We start from the raw sequence: 9862 nt of genomic DNA on the forward strand, positions 1-9862 counted from the left end.
TTTTTTTTTTCTTTCTTTTGTTATTCCTTTTTTCTCAGAGCGGATGCGAACGAGGTTGGGAGAAGAGCGTGCACAATGTAACTCAACACTATCAGCAACGCGTTTTTATCTCTGCTCGTCGGTGAGGCCGCATGTATTATAGGCAGAGGCCGAGAGGCTGTGTGTAACGTGCATGGACCTGTTGTAGAGGCGCCCCTCTCCTGTAGTCTACATGGCTTGTGTGCTAGGCTTTATTACTTCTGTTTTGCTCTTATTGGTTATTTCCGTTCTCCCTCCGTGCAATGCGGAACGCTATATCACTTCCGTGGCAACATACGGGCGTCCACGCAAGCATACAAGTACATCCGCGTAGTGAAAAAAAGCACCTGCCAAAGCAAAGAGTAATCAAAAGCAAACATGATTCGTGATCAATGCAAGACTTTCTGCCGCTGCTCCTACTGCGAGCAGCAGAAAGGACGCCAAGGCCATATTCCCGGCAGCACCAGGCTCCGTAGCTGCGCCGGGCGCAGCGTGGATGAATTGTATCTCCGCACCCTCAACGAGAGTCTGCGGGCGAAGAGCCTGATGGCGAGCTCGAAGAACGCGCACAAGTTCAAGCCCGATGAGATGCTGCAGAGCACCCGAGGTGAAATGGCGAGAGCAGCGCTGACGGTACCGGTGCGCCGCCGTGACCGTCTGCAGGAGCTCCTCATCCTAGAGAACAAGGAGCGCATCAAGGCGGAGCGGCAGCTGCGCCGTGACCGTCGTGCTGCAGGGCTGCCGGACGAGGACATGGACGCCACGCGGGACTGCGCTGTCGGCACGCAGGACGACTTCCCCGACGTGACAGTGGTGGAACAGACGAATGACGCCTGCAACATTGTGCAGCCGGCCTGCTCCGCGGAGGAGGACCTCTACGAGGCGCTGCAGACCATAAAGGACATTACCGACGATCACGCCACTGGTGGCGCGAGCAAACCGCTTACTTCAGAGCACGTCACAAAGCTGCGCCGCCTTGTTCGGAAGCAGGATGATAAGACGAAGAAAATGATCGCCGATTGCCCGCTGCAGCCACACACATGCGGTCACTGCTTTGCCGTCAACGTCCAGGGCAAGCACACCTGCCAGCTGCCCCCACCGCAGCTAGTGACAGAGTCGATGCTTCCGTCTCTGCATGGCAGTACCACACGGCGCTTTAATTACGACTCGCACCCGTACGGCTCCGGTGTGGTGTGGCTCCCCATCGACCCCAAGGGCGAAACTTGTGTGTCAGGAAAGCGCGGCAGCACAGAGGCAGCTGACAAGGCTGACGCAGAGTACCAATACCCAGGAAGCACCTACAACAAGTACCACCACAGCACCAAGGCACCGGCGGACACTGCAGCGCGGGAGGCGGTGTCACCTGCCGCTGGCGAGCCCAACATGTTTGACGAATCCGGCAACTCGATCAAGGGCGCCGACGCGGTGAATGGAAAAACTGTATGTGCTGAAAAGACCGTCGCGGCGACGGAGCCGCTGCAGTACAAGAGCACCGCTGCGCTGTGGCGCACCACCAACCAAGAACGGGAAGCGCAGGCGAAGCACTTTTTGGAGTTCAAGAAGTTGCAAGGTGATGCGTCTCGTGTCTACGCTGAGGGTGCCATTAAGCGTCGCGTTAATGCCTAACCCGTCATCGGTGATACGGCAGCTGCTCGAAGGTGAGCGGTGGACGCGGATTGCTTGCTATGCATAACTCTCATGGGAGTTGGCTTCCTTGTAGATGAGCAGAAAACCAAAAACAAAACGAGATGGGGCCATATCAGTTGTCATCTGAAATATTCAGCAGAGTTGTGGCTCCGTTTGTTTCTGGTTGTTTTTTGTTGTCTTTTTTTTTTTTTTTGGTCCTCTAGGTGGTGTAATGTATGATAGGAGCGTGATCGCTCTCCTCAACTACCCGTTTTCAATCAGTATTTTTCTCGCGGCTGAGCCTTAGTATGTTGGACACATGGGTTTCCCTCTTGCTCTCAGCCCAGCTCTTCGGTTTTGCTCTTGCGCGCACACTCTTCATCCATCAACAGAGTCTGCGGTATGTACTATTACGCGTTGCATGTATATTGCTGAGAGAGAAACAGAAGAGGAATCCATGGGGGGAAATGGTGGAACGGCTAAGGTGTGAGAGAGAGAGAGAGAGAGAGAGAGAGAGAGGGGGGAGAAAATGAGAATCAGCCAGCTGCAACATTCTCTGGGTTTTGAAAGATGATTGAGGTTGCTCCGACAACTACCTGTTAATGTACATTTTGTTGTTGTTGTTCTTTGATTCTATTTTGCTGCAGCCACGCAGTGAGTTGAGAGGTCGTTGGGAATGAATAGCCACGGGGGAACTTACCCCCTCCCTCCCCTCCACACACAGGCAGATGGACACAGGCACACACTGGCCTGTGGCAGCAGAGCGTTCTTACGCTATTGAAAGAAAATAGTGGTGGTGTTCTTGCGTCCCTTACAAATTTTTTTTCTCTTTAGGTCCTGTGATAGTGTGATTCATTTTTTGTGTGCTGATCTTTCGCTTCTTACTCTTGTGTTTCTGCGTGCTTAGTGCTCCCAGGAAGGCAGAAAAAAAGAAAAGGGAAGGGGAGAAGAGAGTGAGAGTAAGAAAGTGGTGGGTGGGTCTGCGCCGTCGATTTGATGCCGATCAAGGCGAAGCGTATTGATCCTGAGCGAGCTCGCCTTGCTGCCCGCGGTCAGTGGCAGCCACAGCAGCAGAAGGGCGCGGCTCGCCGTACCCTTCCAATCAATAAGCCGCAGCACCAGCGCCGGGCTGGTAGCAGCAGCAGCACAAGCTCAAGCTCAAGCGATGAAAGTAGCCAGAGTCGGAGAGGCCGACGACCAGTTGGTAACTGTGCTAAGCCTACTGGAAACAACAATGTTAGGGTTGCTGCAGCATTCATGACAGCCCCACAGGTGCGGGAGTGCGAGAGCGAGACGTCCAACAGCGATGCTGAGTTGTACCGAGCCGCACGGGAACGTACGGCTCAGTTTCTGTACCCGAATGGCCGCCCTGCAAACAACAGGAATGTAAGCAGCAGCACGGTTGCTAAGGAAGAGGCGGGTGGGGGCGGAGTGACAACATCCACAGAGGGAACAACAAGGCAGGATCTGCCACTAGCAGCAACCGACCATAGGCCCCCTTATGCCATCCCAGGAGACGAGACGCAAGGAGAATGGATGAGAAAAGATGGTGACAGACGTATTAATGGTGGTACTGCTACTGCTGTTGATGATGACATTGGCAGTAGCGTGCCCTCTCGGACTGCGCCACCGTTAGTCGTTCAGGAGGCGCTTCATGGGATGGGAAATGTGAAGCGCAGTGCGTCGCAACGCGAATTCGCCCACCTTCTCGATCTCCTTGCTAATGATGACCATAAAGAGCAGAAACCGGAGCTGGAAGATGCTAAAGTAGGTTCGGAATCGTCTCTGCTCATAGAAAACGCGAACAGAGAGAAGCAGCAGCACCTTTCAGAACGCTCAAAAACGTACGTCTGCCCCCCACGTACCTTTGCGGAGCTGCAGGAGCGCACCCTATTAGAATTGTACGCTGCTCACGGAGAGGAAAAAGACGATGAGTATTTCATTGCTACGGATCACACGGCGGAGGCGTTTACACTGGCCGCACTGGAGGCGGCGCGTGAGAGTAGGGCGCTAAAAAATCATACGGATCCCTTAGCACTAGCTGCGCCTATTAGCAGCATCAGTAAGAGTGGGGATGACAGTGGAGGAGGAGGAGGAGGAGGAGGAAGTGGTTGCCTGTCTGGCAGCACGTATGGAGCGCCGCTCTCTCTCATGGAGATCGTCACCGCCGAACGAGCACGCCGAAACGCACTAGCTGCACTCGAGGAACGGCATGAGAGAGGTGTGGGTGAAGTCTCTATCGACACGAACACGGAAGCGATTCTCGCAGCAGATGCCGGTGTCCTCGCATCCGCTGCAGAGGAATCGCTGAACCGCTTTCTTTCTGGCGCACGCTGCATTGAAATGGCTGTGCGTGACAGGCGCGTAACGGATGAGCTGGGTCGCTTCTTGTTTCAGGAGCACAAACTGTTCCTGCGGGCCGGTACTGGTGATACTGGTGATGCCAGTAACAGCGACGCGGTTCGCGAGTTCCCACACGAGGCATTGGCAGTGTACGAGCGGTACAGCCGCTACGTGAGCAATTTCCTCCTGGGGCTCCTGAAGCGGCGTGTGCCGGGCTTTAACGTGGAGGAGTTCGTCTTGACACTTTACGACGTGAATAACGAGGATAATGAAGATGACCTGGAGGTAGGCCGATCCAACACGATGGACGTCCTGTCGTACCCGGCATGGCGACTGCTGCAATCCATCTCTTCGTTCAATGAGTTCTGCGCTTTTATGGACGACTTTATTGCTGAGGAATACGGTGTAGAGAAGGTCGAAACTCACGATGACGGCAAAGTTGGAGCGAAAAAGCTCAGCGACAGTGCAGACGACGTGGTTGTGGTGGCGGGTGCGAGGGGAATTCGCGCATTGTTAGGGAAGGCATCCACGATGAAGCGCGATATTGAGCAAGATGATCTTGCCCCTGCTAATAGGGACGCCGATGGTAATGGCGACGTCGACAGCAGTATTTCTGCCGTCGTACCCCGCGGCAGTAGTGATGACGTGGTGCAGACACAAGAAGAAAATCAGACATCCCACTCCACAGTGGATCAACCGAGTCGCGCGGATTCAACCTCTAATCTCGTGAGAAGTTCCTTCACCGCTTCTGCTCCATTGTGTCGTGCACCATTGGCTCAAACACCAACCCCACCACCGCCGGTCCCCCTAATATCATCACAGCGTAGCAGCCACAGCTCTATTACTTCTTTCTCGCATCTGCCACCAGGGCGACGACGACCTGACGCAGTGCCAGGGCGAAAATTGCCGCCACTTCCCGTCACGGAAGGTGGTGACGGTGAGGTGGTGTTTTCCACGGTACAGCCGAAGCTGCGCCAAAAGTCGGTGGTGGCTGGGGCGCCGGCGGGCAGCTCCGGCGCGGTGCCTGTCACGAGGGGCCGCAGCGGAAAGCGGACCGTCGGCGGCGGTGGCGGTGGTAGCGGCAACGACACGAAAGTCCCCAGCGAGCGTACGCCTTCCACAACTGCTGGCAGTGGCCACAGGGGTAAGAGCAACGGTGGTGAAGGGGGAAGGAGCCGTAGTGGCGCACGGAAGGGACCCGCCTCAGTTGGTGTAGCAACATCCACAAGGTCGGGAGGGAGGCCGGTTAAACCTTCTTGAGTTGATGCTGCACTTGTGCTATTCCGTGAACCAGCTGTTGGCTGTTTTTTTTTCTCTCTTTGGTGGGCGTACCGCTAACTAGCCGTTGGGTAGCAAGGGATATGAGGTTGAGATGTATAACATCAGTTCGATCCGACTGAATCTCGTTACTGCAACAGCGCAGCAAACTTTGCGGAAGATTTCCATGTTTGTGCCAACAGGGGCAGGCCCTGTCCACGACCATGTTTTCTTGTTTCATTCGGATGTTTTTTTTTTTCTTTTGCTCACTGCGTGTTAATGTTGTTCCGCTATTTGTTTCTTCTGATTCTACTCTTGCTTTCGCTCTGTATTGAAAGGTGGTGCTGCGTGTGGTATAGGGGGCTGCTGTGGTCTTGGTGCCAAGCCTAGGGCCACTCAGCCTTCATATATTTGGATACACACACACGCTGCAGGTGCGCAAACTATATCTACCCAAGTCTTTATTTGTTTTCGCGTGGATGAGCCGGGTGGAGGCCTCCCCCGCCTCAACGACACGGTCGCACCGCAGTAGGGTAGAGCCGCGTGGCCCACCAGAGTTTGGCTCTTCGCATTATGTCCAGAAACGCAGGGACGCTGCACAAAACGAAACGCAGGTACCGGAACGGCATCCCGGGCGCTGTGGGCTTCATGTTGCGCTGTTTCTCTCCGTTCTTTTCATCGCTGTCGTAGCCTTGATAGCGCAGCGTGACGGAGTTGCTGATGGGGTGCCGCCTAAATCACCACTGACAACGGGAGGTGCTTCTGACACTCCGGCATCTTCTATACCCTCGTGGATGGCTGCTCCAATTAATCTCTGTCTGCATGCCTTGAGTGTTTCGTGGGACTACACGCTTGCGCGCAACCCACTTTTTTCTTTCGTGTCGGTGTCTTTGTCGTGGTGCCGTGATGTGGGCCACGTGTGTGCTGAGTTGCTGAGAGGCATACCGCACGTGCTTCGTGGATTGGTGCGGTGCATTGTGGCAGCCTGGTCACATCTCTACCTCTTCTTCTGGGATGAGTTGTTGCCGTTTCTATACAAAGCCTTCCTGTGGTGTGGAGTGGAGGGGAAAGCAGCGGCCTGCTGGATTTGGCGCACAGCAGCAGATTTGCCGCAGCGGATATGGCTCGTTTTCGCCTTTGCCAACAACGTGACATCGCTGCCACCTGCTGATCATGAGAACATGTCAAATTATACTGCATCAAGTTTTTCTGTTTCTGCGGCTGCAACCGCCAATGGCAATGTGAGTGCGGTACAACAGGCAAACGCCACACCTGCCGTAATATTCTGGCTGGGAACTTTCTACAACTACCTTTTTCCACCTCAACAAGTTGATGCGCATGAGACCTCCAATGCGCCAGTGCTTGTTGATGAGCGGCAGCAAACACCAGCAGTTGCAGGTAGACGAGGTCAATCAGCGACGAAGTCAGGTGCGTTGGGTGAACCTTGGACGTCAGCCAGGGAAGCACTTGAATGGGAAGAGGCACAGAAACAGAGTCAGTTGAAAAAGCGACCTGCCTTGGCGCTTGTATCCCGTCTGTGGCATTGGCTAATGGGCAGACATTTCTCCGATGAGTCTGAGCCCCGGAAGAACTCCCGCCATAAGAGCAGCAAACCGTCTGCAAAGAAGAAGCAGGTGACGCAGCAAGCCCATGATAAACAATCGTGGTCGTTGGCTCTGCGAGAGGGTTTCTTTGGAACTCTAGCTCCCCGCACAATTAAGCCTCATGTGAAGACGCCACTTGAAGACGGCAATAGAAATAGCACCAACATGAGCATCCGTAACAACGTGACTGCAGCTACACAGACTCCATCTTCAATATCAGCGCAAGGGGTTAACGAAAAAGCTACCATTTCTTTTTTATCGACCCGCCACTACCTTCTGTTGGCTGACGACGTCTGCAGTAAATGGCGTGACGACACTGACAGTGGGCAAGGGGCAGTATTGGGTCTCGCGGCGCTCGTCACGCACGAGGCTTTCATAGCGGATGTCACCCATCTCTTGGAGCTTCCTGTTTCAGCATCAATCCACCCACTTAAAATACACTGTAATGGGAAGGCCCTTCATGTGGAATTTGACATGCAGCAGGTACAAGGAGAAGAGCGGTGGTCGCAGGAGAAAATCGATAATACACTGAAAGGCGGCGCCTTTCCTAGACTGTTCGCTGTTCTGAAGGCCATGGTACCTTTGGGAGAAGAGGCGAACGTCATTGAGAAGAGGCTGAAGGAGGATGCTGCCGACACTGGGGAAGGCGTGGAGGAGCCACGCCATTCACTCCTCGAGTCGGCTGATGAGGAGGCGTCTTCAACATTGCCTAAGGCGAGCGAGTCACGGGAGCAGCAGCAAGAAGAAGAAGAAGAAGTGAAGGTGCAGTCTAGCCAGGGATCTGCGGATGTGTTTAACGAGGATGGCATGGCTCAGGGGGCGAGCCTAAACGCGTTTGATCATCGCGGACATGATGGTTCACCCGTGAAAATGGATGATATCAGGGCTACCGAGACACCTACCGATACATGTTGTAAACAGATGGAGCAGCGCATTGCGGAGGCGAAGGAGCAGCACCTGCTTGACCAAGACGAGCTCCAGCGCGAGCTACGGGATCAGTGTACCGCCGACAAGGCGGAGGCGCTGCAGCGAATAAAAAAAGAACACGCCGCGAGGGAGGCGCTACAGTTGCTCCAGGTAGCCAAGCAGTGTGAGGGGCAACTGCTGGCCGCAGCGGAGGAGCAGGAAATGTTTCACGTTGAGGATGCTTTGCGACTGCTACAGTTGGCTGAAGCGGAGTTTAGTGCCGAGACTCGCGCATTCTGTGAGTTGAACCGTACAAATGCCACAGAAACAACGCTACCGAAATCATCGGCCTTGCTGCGATACATAACTGTCATTATTGCGTCTGCGGTTTGTGGAGCTGCCATTGTTGTTCGCTACACACCCGTTTGGCACGATTCGCGTTTCCGCAGGGAAGAGTGGGACGCCGCCGCTGCTGCTGCTGCTGCTGCTGCTGCTGCGATGACGCGGTGGCAATCGGCGAGTGGCGCATTGCTACTAGAGGCGCTGGACATACACAGTGCTGCCGTTCTCGACGCTGTTGCACATCTCTTGCTGGTGCAATTTCGGACGACGTACGTGCCAGAACTGCTTGACGCGTACTTCCACAGCCTTGAGGTTCACTACGTGGATCTGCTCAATGCCATCGTGTCGCGTGAGGTCATGGAAGAAGGACTGCGTGCAACGGGGGCGTGGCACAGGCGTCAGCAGCTCGAACTGGAGCAGCACTTCTTTCTTCATAAAGTAATATTGCAGGAGGAGCATCAGCGCGCAGTGTTGCAGGCGGACGAGGTGCGTGAGACGGGCGAGCTGCAGGGCCACATCATTGCTGCTCTACACAGGCAGGTGCGGCACCTATTGCTCTGCGTGGAGGAAAAGGAAAAAGCCATTGCAACTGCAGCATCAGGTGTGCAGGTTCATAATGAGTTAGATGGCATTGATGTGCTTCACCGTGACAGCTCACGCAGCGAGAACAGCAAAAATAGCAGCAGCGCATCTCCATCACAGCATCAATCTTCCTCAACAGTGACGTCGCAAAAAAACAACAGGAACAGAGAGTATGTGTCAGAGTTGGAGGAAATACTCCGTGACAAGCTGCTGAAGGAGAACAGAGAGAAGCACGCATTGATGCTTGAACTCCAGCTGCTGCGGAGCAGGCTGGCCGACCACAGGGATGCCGTGACGGACTGCCGACACTCACAGTCCTTCCTAGAGGCTGGGAACACGAACTTCACCAGCATCAAGGATTTTGCCGCATCGGAAAGCCGAGACGGTGGCAGTAGTGCACCGAACGCCCTCATTATAGCCCATAGCCAATGTGCCCCGCCCTTGTTTTCACCGTCGCCGTCAATGGAGGAAACAACAAAAACGACATCGTCAGATGTGATAAAGTCAGCTGTCAAACACGAAGCGCCCATCTTCCCCACATCTGTTGCATCAAAAGATGAGGAGTTGGTTGCAGAGAGTCTTCATCGTTCATTTGTATCTCGGTCGTCGCCGCTGGTGTCGCCTTCGCGATGTCCTCCTCTTTGTTTGGAATTGCCGACGGCCCGTGACGATGTAGTGGACGTCGCGGCGTACCTGCGAGGCCACGATGATGCGCTTGTCGTGTCACCCGTCCAGCCGTCTAGAGGGTGCGGCTGGGAGATTGACAAGAACAGCGAAGAAAACGTGGCGAGGCACGTGGCTGCTTCGATGGACGGACCGCATCTACAACGGACGTTGACACCCCCATCAGCAACAACAAAACCAACGACACTAGGAGTAATGACAACAGCAAGGGGTGTGGGCGCTTCTTCAGGGAAGCCCGTGACGATGAGGCGAAAGCACCACGAAACGCAGCACTACCATGGGGACGACTGGGCGGAGCTTGGCAACACGGGCGGCAGCTGACGATTACTGTACACAATGCAGAGGGATGTGAAGTATGAGCATGACTGTACTCTGAATTGCGAGGGAATGCTCAAGTAGGCGAAAGCAGCCGTCTGATGGAACTGCTTTTCATTTTCATTTCTTTCCTTGGGCGCGCGCGCTATTTGTCAATCTCTTTTCCTCGTCGTTTTTTTTTTTTT

General features: G+C 54.4%; 3 protein-coding genes across 3 annotated transcripts; all 3 read left to right on the top strand.

The window, feature by feature from the left end:
* Positions 1 to 396: 396 nt before the first annotated feature.
* Positions 397 to 1644, top strand: DQ04_01541000 (hypothetical protein; the record flags this gene model as incomplete). The annotated part of the gene is made up of 1 exon (XM_009310827.1): positions 397 to 1644. The coding sequence occupies one exon, from the start codon at positions 397 to 399 to the stop codon at positions 1642 to 1644; it is 1248 nt and encodes a 415-aa protein (XP_009309102.1).
* A 996-nt stretch (positions 1645 to 2640) lies between these two features.
* On the top strand, positions 2641 to 5247 carry DQ04_01541010 (hypothetical protein; the record flags this gene model as incomplete). Its single annotated transcript, XM_009310828.1, has 1 exon — positions 2641 to 5247. One exon carries the CDS (start codon positions 2641 to 2643, stop codon positions 5245 to 5247), a length of 2607 nt encoding a protein of 868 aa, XP_009309103.1.
* Positions 5248 to 5723: 476 nt separating this feature from the next.
* Positions 5724 to 9683, top strand: DQ04_01541020 (hypothetical protein; the record flags this gene model as incomplete). Its single annotated transcript, XM_009310829.1, has 1 exon — positions 5724 to 9683. The coding sequence occupies one exon, from the start codon at positions 5724 to 5726 to the stop codon at positions 9681 to 9683; it is 3960 nt and encodes a 1319-aa protein (XP_009309104.1).
* Between the last annotated feature and the right edge of the window lie 179 nt (positions 9684 to 9862).

The sequence above is a fragment of the Trypanosoma grayi genome, assembly GCF_000691245.1.
Source record: "Trypanosoma grayi strain ANR4 Tgr_154_V1, whole genome shotgun sequence".
NCBI lineage: Eukaryota > Euglenozoa > Kinetoplastea > Trypanosomatida > Trypanosomatidae > Trypanosoma > Trypanosoma grayi.